Genomic DNA, 18,811 nt, shown 5'->3' with positions numbered 1-18,811 from the left:
AATACTCTGAAAATTATTCCAAAAATGAAGTCTTTCCGTAAAAACATGATTTAAATCAATTTGATTTAAATCCACCCTGGTGGGGAATATGCTGCTTTTTACTCTTCATCTCTAAAGAGTTCTGTAGAGGATTTTATCACCCCATCTCAGCACTGAGATCTGACTGAGGTTTGCAAGGATCTTTGGTCTACTCCTTGCAGTTTCTGGGTTGCCCCTGGCGCACAGGTTTGTCATTCCTGATCTAAGGGGACAAGGCGTTTTATTCCTGGTTGAAGCGATGGCAGCTTCCAACAGCTGAGTGTTAATTCAGCAGTGGGTTGGGAGAGATGCCTGTAAAAAACAGGTAAGTGAATAGTGACTCTCATTTTCCAGGTATATCTTTGGGGGGGGGGCGGGGGAGAAGCAGGACACAGTGATAACGTTCAGCACAAAAAGTTTATTGTTTCTGTTTTGTACATAATTATATGTCTGTGCCTTGTGGTCAACTGCACTCTCTCATCTGGTCCCGATGGTGACCTGCCAGACGCGCACAAGGTTATCCGTGTAGCCGGCAAACAGAGTCTGATGGAACAGAGAGGGAGAAACAGTGTTAGGAAGCGACTGGGCGACAGCTTTTTGACAAGGCAGCAACAATCACTTTGCATGAACCAACTGTTGGATAGAAAGTCAATGGGCGACTTTGCTGAGAAGCCAGGTTCCTCAGGATGCAGCAGAAGGGGGGGGGGGGAGAGAGAGAAGAGGCAGGGCTACCCCACATTGGCACAGCAATTTCTGGAACCTCCTCTGCTTGAGCTTCTCTAGACAGCTGTTCATTAGATGCACATGTAACCAAGATCATTTTACCAATCGCATTCTCCTTTAGTGTCCTATCTTTTTAGGTACCTCCTGACCCCAGGCTTACAGAGTCTTCCTTAGTGATCTGCAAGCTGCTCTGACATTTGCTTACGGCTGAATAGCAGGGTAAAAAAGCCTTGAATGAATGAACAGCAGATTGTGACAAACCCAAGGTGTCCACTTTTTATTGTATTGGGGGATGAGAAGTATCCAGCCCACAGGAAGACCAGAAGGGATAAAATTTGATCACTTTCCGCTCTGTAAGTGGAGTTGTAAATGAGAAATGAAAAATTTGCCAGGGGGGAAACTCGCTCCTGAATATTCCCGCCTTGCCAGGTCAGCTGTCATTCCCTCAAACTCCACAACTTGCATACTTTAATCAGGCAGTGCCTAATGTCACTGGGGCAGAATAAGGGAAGACAGCCACCAAAAGCATGGCTGCAGGGCCATTCCCCTCATCTTCACATCTTAAGACAATACACCGTTTATCTGTCAGTTCAAATAATGGGCAGTCTTGTTGGGCAGTGTATCTATGTATTTTATACATAACAAATTTGACTGGAAAAAAACTCAAGACGAGTGTCGGTGTCAAATTTTTAGGAGCCCAGGAAACCAGGATTAGCTGCAGCACTGCTAAAACCTCTTCCCTTGGTTGCCCTTCAAGTGCTGATCAGGAGACACTGTCAGCTGCAGTTGGGGTGAAAAGTTCTGGTTCCTCAAGAAAACCCAAACATGCCACAAGCCCAGTATGGAAAGGTGGAAGCTCAAAAATGCAGGCTTTGACAAATCCCACTTTCCCAGTTCTTCCCTGGCTGGAGGAGGCAGCAGCTCTTTTTAACTTCCTGCACGGCCCTCTGGGCATCTTGCACAGCCTGCTGTGAAATGCTGTTTTATAGCAACAAGGACTGCTGGTTTTAATCTCCTGAATACAAATTTTAGCTGAAGGAGTGATATTTTTAATGTAAATAAGTTTATAGGGGATTTTTAATTACATCCGCTTCTTTATGTGGTTGTGGCAGTTGTTTTGGTTAGCTTTGCTGTCTGGTCTTTGACCGCAATGAAGATTGATTGATTGTACAGCCCGGTTCTTACCTGTCCGTCAGCAGACCAGGCCAATGAGGTGCACTGGGGTGGCTCCGCCTTGCTGCTGGTGCTGATCACTTCCTGCTTGAGCTCATCCACAATGATTTTGCCTTCCAGGTCCTGATGTTAAGAAAGCAGGGGTTAGATGGTCAAATGGGAGATGCCGACTTCTAGGCCGAACATTTTGTTCAATTTCCACCTGCTATTTGCATGCTGTATGTAGTTTGGGCAACAGGCTCAGAAACAGCCTCTGGTTTTCCGCACGGAAGCAAAATCAGACGGCATAGTGTGTTTCATCACAGCACGTCAGTCCCCTCACTCTCAAGCCTGAAATCACCACTCACAATGCATTCCCTTCCATCGCCACTGGTAGCTGTTGCTCCTTCTCTGCTTCACAGAATTGTAGATTTGGGTGGGTCCTAACAGTCATCTAGACCAACCACCTGAATATCATCACTGCTACTATCTGCCTGCTTGCCAAGTACCAGATCTCTTACCAGAAAGGCTAGTTCTTCATAAGTAAGAATGTCTGTATCCTCTACCACCGTGGCAGTTCAGATTTTAACTTGGAATAAAAGTATGCAGACACATTCAGCCACAATTAGATTTGCATCTTCTGTTCAAAAATGAGAAGGCTGTGTGTTGCAGTTGCAGGGAGCAGGAGACATCCAGGCAACTGAATCTTCTGCACACTGACATTAAGAGAAAGGCCCCTTGCTCTTTAGACGGCAGAATGAGAAAACCACATTTAGCCTTGAAACAGTAATTATCTGCCAAAGAAAGGCACATTCCGCAGCCCATACAAATTAATTTGTGTACAATGCTTTGCATAACTTAAGTTTGTTTTTACCATATAAGGAGCTATGCCAGCCTGACCCCTGAACATCCTGCTCTGGCCTGCTAAAATCTCAGAAGCTCAAACTATAAATTCAAGGAACTTCAGCTGCAGCCTAACATGACTCTCCCAGGACTGCCAAGGAAGAAATGTCAAGGGAACACCAACTTACTTCTGACAGGGAAAACAAGACTCAGGCTGGGAGAAGAGTTAATCTCCTCTGTTCTTCCCAAGCCTTCAACAGCCAACATCAAGCTCTTAACTTACCCATATCTTGATGCTGGGTCCAGTGGCTGCACACAGCCAGTAGCGGTTGGGGCTGAAGCATAAGGCGTTGATGATGTCTCCACCATCCAGGGTGTACAGGTGCTTGCCTTCGTTCAAGTCCCACAGCATAGCCTGGCCGTCCTGCGGTGGAAGAAAGCAGACATTAGATTTAAAGCCCCCAAGTCCAGAATGATTTTGCAATGGAAAAGGGCAATAGGCTGCGAATCTTAATGCGTCCGAGTCTCCCCATTCCTCCCAGCACCTACTCAAGGCCCCTAAAAAGCTGTGACATTTAACTTATTAATTCATGCACCCTCTGCCCCTTAAACAGAAATTGTCAAGGGGGGAGAGGAACCTTTCTCCAAAGCAACAGATCTCCCACCCAATGTTTGACAGCTCAGAAACAGCCTCTGAGTATCCGCATGGTAGTAAGTCAGACGGCATGTGTAAGTTTCATCACAGCACAGTCAGGATTCTCTGACTAGATCTCGACAGGATGGTAAAGTGCTAACTGTCACTAAGCAGGCAAGAGCACTGAGCAAAGCAGAAGAAAATGGGGCAGCAGCTTATAGTCATACCTCGGGTTAAATATGCTTTGGGATGAATATTTTCTGGTTGCGCTCCACGGTGACCCGTTAATTCCGGGTTTCGCTGCTCGCGCAGACGCTCAAAATGACATCATGCACGGAAGCGGCAAATCACGACCCGCACACGCGCAGGTTGCGTTCACTTCAGGGTGCAAACGGGGCTCCGGAACGGATCCCGTTCGCATCCAGAGGTACCACTGTATAGGGCATCTTGCTCACAAGCTCCATTTAAAAGCATGATTTCACACAGATCAAGCATCCTGGGAAACCTCCCCCAAAATGAGATCTCCTCCTTCCTTGAAGGTTTTAAAGCAGCGGTTGGACAGCCATGCACCATGGATGTTTTAGTTGAAGCTTCTGGCATTGCGGGGAGTTGGACTAGATGATCATTGAGATCCCTTTCAACTCCACAATTCTAAATTAGCCAGCGAAGCTTCCTCTGCTCCTAGACTGCTTTTAATTAGAAAGTTATTTCTGCAGTCTATTCTGAGGATATGTCCACAATACTGTACAAACTCCAGAACTGTTTTTAACAGTTTTGATGCCACACTCCCGACATTATCAGCAGAAGGGACAGTGTTCCTTAGGCTGGGAAAAAGCCCCCCTGATCAATACTTAGAAGAGCTGAGGAAGCTGTGCCTTGTTTCTCTAACTGCCACCTGCTACGCAGAGACACCCATTTCTGCATCACAAAGAGGACCATGCTTAGCAGATAAATGGCAGTGGCAAGTGTGGCCTGGGGAGGATCCAGAGGACCATATTTGGCCCCCAAACCTGAGGTTCTTCATCGATTCAGGGAAACGGCATAGCCCAGTGGTACAGCACCTGCTCTCATGCAGAAGCTGCTATGCTCAGTCCCCAGTATCTTCCAGCTAGGCCCGAAAAAGAACCACTGCATGAAGAGCTGCTGCCACTCAGCATACATGACACTGAGCGGGACAGACCAACAGTCTGACTCTGTCTAAGGCAGCTCCCTGTGTTGCTGATGTTGTAGCTATGCAGGTAAGACTGACTGACCCCCAGCTCTAACTCCCCTCTGTCAGCAACTAGAAGGCTGGTGAAAAGGAAGAATGCATTTCATTTCAGAGCTATAATCCTGGATTTCCTTACTGGAAATGGAAGAGGGCTTCTCCCTCCCTCCATGGCAAGCATGGATATGCCCCTAGCAGACTAGTAACTTATTTTTACAAGTCTAGGTTAGATGCTTCTAGTGAAAACACGACACCCATGAGCTAACTCCCCCTAAGTACCTTGAGCTAAGCAAAATCCGGTTCACAGCAACTGCCCATGTTTCCTTCTGTCTCCCTCTCTCCCTAATAAACAACACACCTGGCCAATTTATAGTGGCAGGCCTCCCGATTTACCAGATAAGCAGAAGTGTAGAGAAAGAAGAAAAGTAGTTCCTCTCCACCCCCTCTGGTTTATTAACACTGTTTTTTATTAAAAGTATCTAAAGCAATGTATAACACAGAATTGATAAAATGCAATGAAGAAAATAAATCAATGCAAAACCATACTTCATGAATTCATACACAATCCTATTAGATGGTTGTGTGTGGAGGTAACATGACTTACTGGGCAAAGTTTGTCTGAACAAGTAAGCTTTAGGCACATGGCTATACATTTGAACAGGTTCAACCTCCTGAGGGGAGGCTTGCCACAGAGACTTACCTTGCCACCGGAAGCACACAGAGAGCCGTCAGGCGAGACTGTCACTGTGTTCAAGTAGCCAGTGTGCCCAATGTGGTTGGTCTTCAGCTTGCAGTTAGCCAAGTTCCACACCTGCAAGATGGGGAGAGTACAGACTCAAAACTGATTCGCTGGTGCTGTTAATCTCAAGGTGAGCTCTTGCCGTGTGATCAAATTCGTGATCCAGTGATTGTTGAAAAGCGTCTCACCCCCTTGCGTAATTTACAGCCTGCCTAACAAAACCGGTGCCTGTCTAATAGAAGTATAACTGAACGTCCGATACATAATAAAACGTGGCTGTTTGATGCAGGCCTATTTAGTGAAAAGAGCAGTCCTCCAATATATCTCCTCTCTTTGCAAGACTGACTTAACAGAATTCTACTCTTGCTCCAATCGGGGCACCAACAAAGAGACTGTATTACTCATTGAGTCACCTATGCTAAGAGGACAAGAGAACACCCTACTGTTTACAAGCTGCTGCAAATCTGATGGACCCCGTGGCCCCAATTCTCCCTCCAATCCCCCCTCCCGCACCTCCACAACTCATTGGCTTGGCTTCAGGACTTTTGCTTCGCTAGATGACTAGAGAGGTGGTGAGATTCCAGCGCACTCCAAAGTCCTGCCCCTCCTTACCAGAAGATCTGAAGGGCTGGTTCCAGATTATCAAAAGAGAGGACAGGAAATAGAATGCTTGTGCATCATTTAGACACTTCCAGGGGGAGGCCCTAGACAGAGATTTGAGGATTAAGGCTGATCCTCGACTCACCTTCACGAGCTTGTCCCAGCCACAGGAGACAATGATGGGGTTGCTGCTGTTGGGGGAGAAGCGCACACAGGACACCCACTCTGAGTGGCTCTCGTCCTGAGTGGAGAAAAAAGAAGGTATGACAGCTCTCAGTACAAGCTGGTAACAGGATGTTACAGAGAAACAACCATTCTGAAAAATTGAAGCACATGTGTCACCTCCTAGTTCTATCTCCTTATCAATAAGGAAACTTGAGCACATCTAACTGCATTTGCACATGTATTCCCCATTCCCTCCATCCTTCCCTGCCTTCTGTTGTCTCCACATCCTGTCAAAATTTATAGCTTGTAAGCTCCATGGGGCACAGACTTCTTTTTTCTCTCCCTTTATGAACTGCTATAAAGTGTCATGAGCATTGGCAGAGGTTAACATTTGAGCAATTAAAGCCCTTAACTTGGGATCAGGGTACACAAGAGATCTCCTCACCCAATATATATCCTGGGCTGGCAACTGTGCTCTGCAGAAGGGGCACTGCTAAGAGGACTGCCTGCCCCACTAGCATGCTTAGTTTGCACTAGAAATCAGGCTTTTCGTGTTGCAGCTCCAGTCCTCTAGAAGGATGAGGAGAGACTGGAAGGGTAGGATCAAAATGTTACTTCTATGTAAAACGCAGGGTATGCCCTCAGACCCAAGCAGGATCCAACCCATCCTTTCTCCACAAACATGAATTGAGCAGGGCAAGTTTTCCCTTTTCTGAGCACCTGCAGCAACTGTCTGGACGAACAGCCACTAAAGGCACATCCAGGCTTTTGTACATTTGGTGCTTCATTTAAATGATATCATGGTGTTGCTTTTAAAATACCGTTTATTGTATTTTATTTATTTTATATTTGTAACCCACACAGAGGACACAGTTGATTGGGTGATGTATATTTAAAAAATCTAAAACAAAGGGGTGTGAACTTTAGTGGTATTCAATGCCCAGATCTGGGAGGGAGGAGAGGCTAACCTGTACAGTGTACTTGCAGACTCCCAGAGTGTTCCAGAGCTTGATGGTTTTGTCCCTGGAACCTGAGACGATCTGGCGGTTATCAGAAGAGAAAGCCACACTCAGCACATCCTTGGTGTGGCCCACAAAACGCCGGGTGGTGGTGCCTCTGAAAGGGAGATGTCATTTCATTACAAACCCAGTGCAACACAGGAAAGAAAAAGCCCCTCAGACCAAATCTTGTTTTTCCCTGCCTTGCCATGCTACCTCCTGTAACCCCCTTCCCCTGCAAAGACCCTCCCCTTCTGGTCTTGATCTCCTCCTAGGGCCCATAAGGTCAATTTTCGAAGAGGATCTCCTGCTTCAATGGAACTTTTCTGGGAGTTGAGACAGGACCACGCCCCCACTCCAATTTCAGTAGCCAATGAGTCCTAAAGAGAGGGAAGCAGAGCTTCTCCTACCACCTTGTGCAGCTCTCATAGGGTGAGCAACTAACAAACCAGCAACAAGAGGTTTTCCCTTTGATCTACACTAAACCGAGTCCATAACCCTCCCCAAACGTTGGGAAATGAAAGGGGCATGAAGGATCTGAGAATTTCTCAGCACCCTCACTGCGGAACCATGACAAGGGCAACCTGAAATGTCCTGTATAGGGAAATGTGCAATTCCAAAAACCTGCCAGAAACAGGTGTCCCCTTCCAACTGATTTCCCCTTCCCCTCCCCTTTCCAATAGAACAGAAAGCTTCCATTTTCTCAGTCTCTTGTAGTGTCCCATCATAATTGCAGGACGTATCATCAAACCCCAGTGGAGTCTGTAGATATTGTGTCAGATCTAATCATCGGGACAGGAGGAAGCAAGCACAAAACCCTGATCCCAAAGCAACCAGTGATAAAAACAGGAAACCGTACTAGGAATAAAAACCTAGAAGGGGGAAACCACGGGAGAACTGGGCAGAGTGAAACATATAATCAGTCTGCTGAGGACAATTGTTTTCAATCAACACAGACCCTGTTTCCCCAATCTACACTCACGTGGTAAGATCCCAGAGGCGCAGGGTGCCATCCCATGAGCCAGAGAGGGCAAACTGCCCATCCGAGGAGATAACCACATCGCTGACAAAGTGGGAGTGGCCCCGAAGGGCTCTCTGGGGGATCCCGTAGTTGGTTTCATCCCGGGTCAGCTTCCACATGATGATCGTCTTGTCTGCAAGAGGAAAAAGATAGCAAATGGTTCTTCCACAGATTTTCTCAAAACTGAGATAGATATTACTTGAGGGGCCGGAGGCATTTCATTCCTTTACTACTCGTTCCCTGAATCAGGCTGCTGCACTCCACTATGACCAAGTTCCTAGTGAGGGAGTAAAGTCATGCCTGGACTGTACCACTTCAGACTGGAGGTGGGGACTTGCCTAGTTGAATGCACCACCTTGCCAAACACTTACCTGCACACAGAAAGCTAGCATTTCAGGGAGATGGCTAGGTTAGAATACTTCTCCCCAACATCTAGTTTCCCATGTGAAGGGAAGTGTATGGCTGGAGGAGCATTCAGGTTATACCAGCCCCCACTTGCATTCTGAAGTGTTACAATCCAGACTCTGCTTTACCATCTCAGTGAGGACCGGACTAACCAAGGCTTCCTGCAAACTCTTAACATGCCCTCACTTGAAACCACATGAAAAAGATGCAGTTCCCTTGGACAGAAAAGTCCTCTCAGACCAGAGGCTGCCTTCAAATACAGACAATTATGACCCAGCTTTTACAGCTTTACCAGGAATTAACTGTAGGTCTCAGCATCTAGATCCAAATACGAGGTATCCTTTGTAACACCCCAGTACTACCCCCTTTTAAACATCCACCTGTGCACTAATATCACAGAGAAAGCTATCCTCAATTGCTCACCAGAGTTGTGGATTCCTCTGGCTTCAGCAGTTGCTATAAAAGTTAGTATTGGCTCACATCACCAAATAGGTTGCTCGCTCCTTCTCTGGCAATAATCTAGGCTCAGAAAGCAACCAGCCTACGAACAATGTGATAAGGATGTAATGCCTGGTATTGCAGTTAGAGCAGAGGATGTCCACGAGGTGCCAACCAACAGGACCAACCATCAGGGATCATGGGAGCTGTAGTCCAAGAGCATCTACAGAGCACCACTTTGGCTCCCCCACCCCGGGTTAGCATGTCAGACTAGGACCAGAGAGACCTCGGGGTTCAAATCCCCACTAAGCAACAAAGCTCACAGGGCCAGTGACAAAACTGCTTAGCCTCACCTGCCTTACAAGGTGTGGCACTAAACTGGATGCCACACACACCAACTTGAGTGTGTTGTTAAAGATGGGGTATAAATTAACAATACAGAAATTAAAGCCTGAAATCAGTCCCTCCTAAGCTAGAGCTGCTAATTAATGGAGGAAATTCATTGCCCTTCCCTTCTAACCCACAAGTATGAATGACCAGCTGTAGAGCCTCATTATTCCTGAATTGCAGGCTTGCTCCTGGCCACTTTTGGTTGGCTTTGAAGGCCGAAAGCTCCCTTTCGGGAACAGATCCTCTCCTGCCCCATCATAATTGCAGGACATGTCTTCAGACCTCAAGATCAGCAGACAAATGTCAAATTTAATCATCAGGGCTGGGAAGAAAGAGAAGCAGGTGGGCCTTGCTACATACACCTCATTTTCTGCCTGAATATGCTGAGACGGCAGGGTTGTGGGTTCGAGCCCCACATTGGACAAAAGATTCTTGCATTGCAGGGGGTTGGACTAGATGACCCTCGTGGTCCCTTCCCACTCATATGATTCTGTGGCTGACCCCTTGCTATTCATTTTATTTCCTATTCTCCTTATCGCCCCCTCCCAAAAAACCCTTGGGGCCTGGGAGCCTCCCCAAACCCTTACCCTGTCCAGCACGTGATTGTCTCTCTCCTTATGCCCCATTCCCAATTACACGTAGATGGGGCTGCATGGTCGCGTCCTTCACCTCACATGCAACAACTAGGCGCTTCTCTCCCCCCCCCCGCCCCGCATCACACGGTGGTCTCTCCCATCCCGTTCCACGCTTCCCTCCCCGCGCCGCCTCGCGAGTTGGTCTCTCCCGGCCCGGCCCTCCGTTACCGCGTGAGGCGGAGAGGATCATGTCCGGGAACTGAGGGGTGGTGGCGATCTGGGTCACCCATCCGTTGTGGCCCTTCAGGGTGCCACGCAGGGTCATCTGCTCCGTCATGGCGGCGGCTGAGAAGGCTCGAGCTCCCGCGGCAGGCGGAGGATGGAGGCGGATTCACCGGCGGCCCTTAGCCCGGACCTGCCAGCTCGCTGAGGCCCAGGGAGAGAAAGGAAGCGGCAGCCTCTTCCGGAAGCGGAAATAGCCTCTCCCGGCGCCCTCTCGCGGCGCCGGCGCCGACGTACAGCAACATGGCGGCCCCCACGTCAACCGTACGAACGACCCGGCGGAGCGCCTTGCGCTGGGCCGCGCTTCCTCAGCCTCGCGGAGGCAAATTGCGACGCGCAATGCTGCGAATCCATAAGTACGAAACGCGGCGGCAAGCTTCTTAGAAAAGACTCTTTGCCGCAGCCTCTTCCCCACCAGCAGCCAACATGGCGGCGCCCTGGCGTTTCACATCTCGCGATATGTTGCGACGAGACTCCTCCGTCCGCGCGTGCGGCGTGAGCATGGTGGTCGCTAATGGGCAGATATGCTAGCGGGAGACTCATTCCGAGCCCTTCGTTGCTCAGTGAACTGATCCATCTCCAACTGATTTGCGGGGAGCGGTTCTTCCTTGATATGCCGCCTTTCTGCCAAGGCGGGTTACCAGAATATTATTAATAATATATTATTATTTATACCCCGCCCATCTGGCTGGGTTGCCCCAGCCGCTCTGGGTGGCTTCCAACGCAAACGTGCGGTGCACAATTGCGGCACTAGTTCTCTTAGGTACTCGCAGATCTTTTTTTTTCGAGGAGGGTTACATGGATCAAGCAGACTCCTGGACCAACAAAATAATTACGGTGCCATTAGCTGCAGTCATAACTTAAGCTAAAGCCCACCTTTTCGGATGCATGAAGTATTAACGTGGTTTGTTTCTGAACTGCTTGTTTGCAATTCCACCCCACTCCACACACAAATGTGCAATAAATCTTTATTCAGACATTTATAAGCTGCGCTTCCGTAGAAAATATAGCAAGGTGGTGTACAACATAATTCAACCTTATTGTCCATACAGTGGTACCTCAGGTTAAGTACTTACGGTAATTCGTTCCGGAGGTCTGTTTTTAACCTGAAACTGTTCTTAACCTGAAGCACCACTTTAGCCTATGGGGCCTCCTGCTGCCGCCGCGCCGCTGGAGCACAATTTCTGTTCTTAACCTGAAGCACTATTTCTGGATTAGCGGAGTCTGTAACCTGAAGCGTATGTAACCTGAAGCGTATGTAACCCGAGGTACCACTGTATTCCTCTCGTAGAGCTAAAATTCCCACAGTTCCCTGGGAAAAGGGAAGGATTGTTAAGCCACGCTAGGAATTGTAGCACAGTGATGGAGTCTCCTACCAACTCCTTGGCACTCTTAACAAACTGCAACTCCCAGGATTCTTTATGGGAAACCATGGCTGTTTAAAGTGGTATGATGATGCAGATGGTGCCTCAGTTTGGCATATAATCATGACAAAAAAAAAAACAGTTACATATTTTTATCTCTGAAATCAAATACAAGGTTGGGATCCAGAAGTGAGATGTGGAAGTCTTGTGTTGTTGGGAACCTCATGGGGAATGCCACATGTGTATTTTTGATTGCATATGTTCCAGCAATCTTAAGTATACTTATTAGGAAGCAGGTCCCAATTATCTCAGTGGGACTAACAAGGAAGGTAATATGTTTAAGGTCACCCTGGGTATGTCTAAGATCACACTACTTGCCTGCTGCTTTTGTGGCAAGGAATAGGAACCAACAGCCGAGTCTCAACCAAAGACAATATTCTGCTCATTTAAAGCAGCCTTGTAAATAAGACCACAAAAGTTACGGCAGTAGTTGTTTTTCCTAACTGGTTATGGGACTAAATAGCCTGACAGCCCCTCCCTCCGTGGCTGGTATGAAAACAGGGCAATCAATAAAAATATTCTCTTTTTTAAAATCAAATGGATAAGTGGAGAGAGGGAAGGATATATCCCTCTGTTGCTCTCACTGCCATCCTTCCCACTGTGTTTCCATGCTGGCTGTAGACTTGAGGGGAAAATCAATCTGCTAGTCCCCTGCCAACTCCTTCATTCTCCTGCGTGAAAATCCATGTTGCATATGCACGTTGCTAAATACAAGGCTAGTTTAGCATTCCCAGGAGATCCATTAAAATCATAATTATTGTATTGTATTGAACTTTATTACGGCCATTGGCCCATCACACAACAGTTTCCCATACCAACATAATGTACTTAAAACTCCAATTTTAAAACCGCCAAAACTTACAAAAAACAGACAAGCACCAAAGCAAAATAAAACAAAAGACCAACATCATACATTACACTAAATTTGTAACATGAACATCGCCCTCTACTCATAAATTAGTAGAAGACATCAATGGTGATATCACCTAATTACATCCTAAAACATAGATCATAGTTTAGAGGGATTATCCGAGCCGCACAGGAGTCCGTTTCTCTTCTTTAGGGATAGAACGCTGATCAAGAATCTGGCAACCATGAGTGATCTTAAGGGGTCATCATCATTTAGTAGATATCTCAGTTTGGCTTCATTTGTATCATCGGCAATTCCCTTTAGATATTGAGCAAGAAACTTGCTCCTGGCCGATGAATGAAATGCACAATCAAAAATTATGTGATGCAACGATTCCGGTGCCCCACAATTACAATCACATAAGAGCGATATCTGTCCATTGGAGAATCTATTTCTCAGCACGTTCGATGGGAAGGTGTTGAATCTTGCCTTTACAAAAGCATATCTATGAGCCGAAGAAGTTAAGGAATTCAAATAGTTTGGGAGCCTTAAGAGGGGTAATAAACCAAGGTTTAGAGGTGAGCAGGTACCATTGCCCAAGACCATTTTCTGCTGCAAGTCCATCTCCTCTAGTTTACAGGTTACTGTTCTTTTAGCTGGAACTATATCCTGCTCTAGTAATTTGGATGGGGAGATTCCCATTGCTGTAATTTTCAGTTGTAAATTTTTTACCCATGGGCTCTGGAAATCATCTCTCCACATGCATTGTATCAAGTACAAGTTTGGGAGATTGTGCCATAGAGATAACCAGTGACAAAGTATGTGCTTCCACAGAGCGTTTTCCAGGGATACAATATTAAGTTCCATGCGTAGCGCTGTATTACTTACACAGTTGGGCAGTTTCAATATCCCTCTTAAAAACTGATTTTGAATAACCTCTAGGTGGGATAAGTTGACAAAAGTCCCCCAAATTGAGATGGCATAAGCAATTGTCGGAATCACCTTGGCCTTGAAGACTTTCAACGCCGATGGGATATGAAGGGCCCCATCGGTGAAGAAAAATCGCAAGATCGCCAAGGAGATAGCTTTGGCTCTATTTGTAACATAGGCTACATGGGCCTTCCATCTAAGGTTATGTTGTAACCAAACTCCCAAGTATTGGAATCTATAGACTTGTTCGATGACTCTCCCATCAATTCTCCAATTATGGAGTTTCCGGCTCTTTGAGAAAATTAGAATTTTAGATTTCTCATAATTGATTGTAAGGGAATTTGCATTACAATATGATCCAAAAATTTTTAAGGCCCTCATAAGACCTACTCTAGAAAAAGAAAGGATGACAGCGTCATCCGCATATAGTAACAAAGGGCAGCGATAAAGTGCTAGGCGGGGTGCATGAATCCTTTCTTGAGCCTCTATTAGGGGAGTCCTCATGTCGCTTATGAACAAATTAAACAGGAATGGAGCCAATATACAACCCTGTCGGACACCTCTGTTAATGGGAATTGAATTGGTGAGATCACCCTCCGGGGTGAGTCTCACTCTAGCCGCTGAGTTCTCATGGAGTTTGATTATTAGCCAGAGAAGCCTTCTGTCGATGCCCCAGCGGGTGAGTTTTTCCCAGAGGATGCTCCTGGAGATACTATCGAATGCTGCCTTTAGGTCAATGAATGCCACACAGAGTTGGCCACCCTTTGGGGTGGAATATTTCCAGGCAAGATGCTGTAAAATTAGAATATGATTTATTGTTGACTGTTTTGGGCGGAATCCAGCTTGTTCGGGCCCAATTAATTTTTTCTCTTCGGCCCATTGAATAAGTCTGTTTAACAGGAAGCGGGCATATAGTTTCCCCACTATTGAGAGCAGACTGATATTTCTGTAATTCCCCGGGTCATCTGGTGAGCCCTTTTTGTGGATTGGAACGATAACAGCGTCCTTCCATACTTCCGGGATCATTCCAGAGTTGTTAACGGCATCGAAGATGGTTGCCAGGGCTTTGGCCCACCAGTCCGCGTGGTATTTTATAGCTTCTGCCGGGATCAGGTCTGGTCCAGGCGCTTTCCCTGTTTTAAGTTTAACGATCAAGTCATGGATGTCTTCCGGATCGGTGGGGGGCCAGAGGGGAAGCTGATCTTGAGATTCATCTCTTGTGTTAACAGTACAGTCAGTTGTGGCAAAGTAGTTTTTTAAGTAAGATTCCCAAACCGGGGCAGGGATAATAGTTAAAGGGTATCTTTTAGTTCTTTTATTTACCAGGAGCCAAAATTGTCTGGAGTTCCGTGATGATGAGGCTTCTATGATTGCCCGCCATTGATTCGCTTGCCATTCCTGTCTGGCTCCCTTTTGAATTTGCTTGTAGGCCGATTTTGCTTGGAAATATTCTTTTGGCAGGACCGTTGCCCCGGAGGCTTTATACTCTTTGTATATGTTACCAAGAAGTTGTCTAGCCTGTTTACAAGCACTATTGAACCACAGTGCACCTATCTTCCTTTGTGTTCGATTTATTTTATGCGTCGGGACAGAGAAAAAAGACGTTAGATCTTCCGACAGGTTCGAGAATAGTCTTAGAGTTTGATCATGATCGTAATAATCCTCGATTAAGCCTGAGTATGCTTGTTTTAGTCGTTGTTGGAAATATGCTGAGTATTTTTGGGCCTGTAGTTCAGACCATTTTATACTTTTGACTTGCAATGCTGAGTTCGTAATCAAATGTGTTGGGTGTCTATCTCCATCTGGGGTCCAGTCTATAGTCATTGTGGCGACCAACGGTAGGTGATCGCTCAGATGAATATTTTCAACTTTAAAGTGGGAAAATTTGGGGAATATGTCATGAGATACTAACATATAATCCAGGACACTGTTTGCAGAGGAGCTTATGTGTGTAAACTCACCCGGTACGTCAGGCGGGCAGTTCCCGTTTAGAATCACTAAGTTTAGACGTAGTACCAATTGGTAAAGAAGGGTTCCTGCTTCATTTACCCTTTTGTCTTTGGAAAGTCTTTGATTATGGAGGGAGAGGTCATTAATGAATTCTGGGCTTATCCACCATTTGGCTTTGATTAAGGACTCCCAGTTTGTTGCAATGCGAGCATTGAAGTCCCCTGCTACAACATTGGGTATATTGGGGTATTTGGAGTGACAGAGAGTAAGATGTTCCTCCAAGATTCCCCATTTATTGTATAAGTCTGCAATGTTGCCTCCAGGAGGAAGATAAACATTTGTTATAGCAAGTTCAAAGTTTTCCCCCGTAATCAGGGCTGTAATTGCAAAGGTGGAAGCATTTACAAGCGTGAGTTTTGCCTGTATTTTCAAGGAAATTGCTATAACTAATCCTCCGCTAGGCCGGCCTCCTTTAGTTGATGGGCATGCCGGTAATGATGTAACATCAAAACCATTAATATCTACTCTCCCCTCTTCCCATGTTTCCTGCAAGAGAATTACTTGGTGTGAGTTTATTAATTTTACAAGGTCCGGGTCAGATTTTTTCCCCTTCCAGCCTGCTATGTTCCAGCTTAAAAGGGAGAACGGGAGAGGATTTGACTGAGGTTTGGGTAGTCACAATGGAGAAGGGGGGAACGCTGATCTTGGTGGGTTGTCAAATTTAAAGAAGTCAGTAATTTTCCTTTGCCTAATAGTAGGTGACTTCTCTCCTTTTGGCACAGGTGTGCTTCTTGAGCTATTTGTAATTATGCTCTGCTCGCCCGATCCTATAGGGGTAGTGTCCTGGTTTGGTCTAGTCTCCTCTCTGAAATCCCTTATTTTATCAGAGAGCTTATCACCTAGGGGAGCAGAGATTAGGTCAGTACAAGTTTTAACTATTATTGGATTTTCCTTCCGTGGGTATATCATCTTATTTATATGGCCCAAGGGGTCTTCTGTCCAGTCCATATCGGTAGCGGATTGAACTTCTAAATCATCAGCTAGAGATTCTCCGTCCGATAATGATGACTCCAGGTCAGGCATTGAGGAATGTGTCAAGATTTTGTTTACATTTTGCTGTTCTTTAGCAGGTATAACCATTCCAGCAGGTGCAGGAAGAGCTGGTTCCAGATTAACTAATAGGGGTGGCGAGACGATTGTCTGTATCGTTGCCTTGGAATTTATGGACCTATTTTGAGGCTGTGGGCTAAATTTGAGAAGGTCCACTGAGCCTCCAATGGCCCTGTTGGTTTGAATTTCTTTGTTTCCTATTTTGCTTTTGGCCTGAGACATCTTCTCCCTTAATTTGTCTAATTTATTTATTATTTTTTCTTTTTCTTGTGACTGTAATTCGTCAAATGAATTCATAAGGGCGCTTTCATCAATGGATATTCTGGAACCACCCAAGTTCGTTCCTGGTTGTGGACTGCAGGCAATCTCCTCCGTTCTCTGTGGGGAAAGCAACATCTCTTTGTCTGACGATTTTGTAGAACTTGTTTCTGAATCTAATATCTCTTTCTCTTTTTCCACAAGTAGTGGTTTTACTATGCTGTCCGCAAAAACCCTTGTGGGTATGATTTTTATTTTTATAAATTTCCATTTTTGTCTTATTATTAATAAGGGTATTCTCAGTGAATGGAAGGCTAAAATAACTTTGTAAGAGCCATTTGATTGAGTTAGCGGAAGTAAAGCATAAAGATCAATATGAACTATGCTTATTCTCAGGATTTTACTTAGGGCAATTTTGGCTCCTTCCAAGCTTGACCAGTCCCATATCTCAGACCTTATCGTTAGGCATATCTTCTTAGGTTGCAATGTTAGATTTTGCTTACACATGAGATCGTTTAGTTTGTATTTTCCCATCCCCTTTGCCCCAGAGTTTGGTGGGGCTATCACTGGAGGTCCCCTCTGGTAGTTATTTTTGAAGGCAATTTTGGCATCCATATCCATCACTTTTTCCGTTAGCTTGGAGATTGAGCATGTCAGAAAGTCTATTTTTTTAAATATACAGTCCAGTGTTCTAATGACTAGTTGTAAATGGGAGGACTCATTTCCCAGCTGGTTTTCTTTATCCAGGATCTTTTTCCCATCCACATCGGGCCCGCCCTTGATGGGAGTGCTCATTAGATTACAAGTGTGTAAGGTGGTATTTTGGGACTTGGGAATGTTATTAGCTACATCCAAGTCACTTAGTGGAAGAAATCTATTGTATGTAGTAACTGCTGCTTGAAAATTTGACTGGTCTGTTCTTTCTTTCGCTTTTAGCTTAGGGCTAGGGAGAAGCAGTAATTCCTCTGCTTCTCTGAGGCGTTTCCTCTTGCCCATAGCTACGGTAGATATGAGCTAAATAATGTAGATAATACAGGAGAGAAGAAGGGGACTTCCTACCACAGTCAATGATTTAGCTATACAGCTGAGTATTTAACTCCAGGGATTTCTCCGCAGATCGTTGGAGAGCTATATTAAGAGTCAGATTCTGATAAAGATTTACCCCTGTTGAGGGCTCAAGTAGATCATCTCAGCTCAGCCCTCTTCACGATCAATTGTTCGAGGGAAAGGCTCTCAATTTGAATCTTTATCCAGTCCCGCATCCCTCCCCTATTCGGTCTCCGGGGAAAAGTGCAGGCAGGCTTTACTTGGAACAGAAGGTCTCACCGCTTTGTGAACTTCCAGGCTTTTGTTTGATTGATTTAAACTTCCGTCTCCTCTCTCTTCACCCCTCTCTGCCGAAAACTTCTTCTTCACCTCTCGGAGTGTAGTTACAGCAACCCGAAGCCTCGTAGCCTCGCAGCTTTCCACTCTCACCGCTTTCTTTCAGTCTCAGGTGGTCGTGAGACTGTGGAGAGACCTGGCGAGCGAGTGACGGGCGGACAGGGCAGCGTCAAGGCTGCTGCTGCTCTAGGCAAGTAAGTAAAACCAATTTGTTGAGCTCCTTTGCCGTGGGAGTCACAGGCTTTCAAGATTAATGGTATCGTCTATTGTTCCTTATCTGCAAAGCGCTGACTCATCCGGCACTTTCTCTGCTCACAGCTCAACATTCTTCAGCTCTCAAGCTCCAAGTTAAAAGTTAAAAGAAACAGTTGTGATTAAGAAAAATAAAATACTTGGTCTAAAGCAAGTTAAAACGAGATAAAATCAATTAAAACTCAGTTAAAATTTATGGAGCTCTGGAGCTGACAGCCTAGCCTGCCGCCATCTTGACCGGAAGTCTCAAATCATAATTATAATTCCACAGAAGTCTTAGGAAGATGACATTCATTTCCATGATAAATGCCTTGATGTGCTACAGCCATCACCAACTTTGTACTCTCCAGATGTTTTTGGACCCTTAACTATTGAGAGCTGTAGTCCAAAACATCTGGAATCAGAGTTGGAATGGTCCATGAGGATCATCTAGTCCAGCCCCCTGCAATGTAGGAATTTTTCAC

The 18,811-nt window shown here is 45.8% G+C and overlaps 1 protein-coding gene across 2 annotated transcripts; it reads right to left on the bottom strand.

Annotated features, from left to right (window-relative positions):
- Positions 1–416: 416 nt before the first annotated feature.
- Positions 417–10,390, bottom strand: RACK1 (receptor for activated C kinase 1). 2 transcript variants are annotated; one of them, XM_083602315.1, is made up of 8 exons: positions 10,137–10,390; positions 8,062–8,233; positions 7,050–7,197; positions 6,062–6,157; positions 5,278–5,388; positions 3,020–3,160; positions 1,927–2,037; positions 417–561 (listed from the first exon to the last, which is right to left on the bottom strand). In XM_083602315.1, the coding sequence occupies exons 1-8, from the start codon at positions 10,243–10,245 to the stop codon at positions 496–498; spliced, it is 954 nt and encodes a 317-aa protein (XP_083458441.1). In that variant the 5' UTR covers positions 10,246–10,390; the 3' UTR covers positions 417–495. The 2 variants fall into 2 exon arrangements, 1 of the variants encoding a protein (XP_083458441.1); XR_014545044.1 differs by lacking the exons at positions 417–561; positions 1,927–2,037 and having other exon boundaries at positions 3,094–3,584; positions 3,805–5,388; positions 10,137–10,374.
- Positions 10,391–18,811: the final 8,421 nt, after the last annotated feature.

The sequence above is a fragment of the Podarcis filfolensis genome (assembly GCF_964270895.1).
Source record: "Podarcis filfolensis genome assembly, chromosome: 2".
In the NCBI taxonomy this organism is placed as follows: Eukaryota; Metazoa; Chordata; class Lepidosauria; order Squamata; family Lacertidae; genus Podarcis; species Podarcis filfolensis.
Note: the sequence above shows the minus strand (reverse complement) of the source record. Positions and strands in the feature narration are given on the sequence as shown.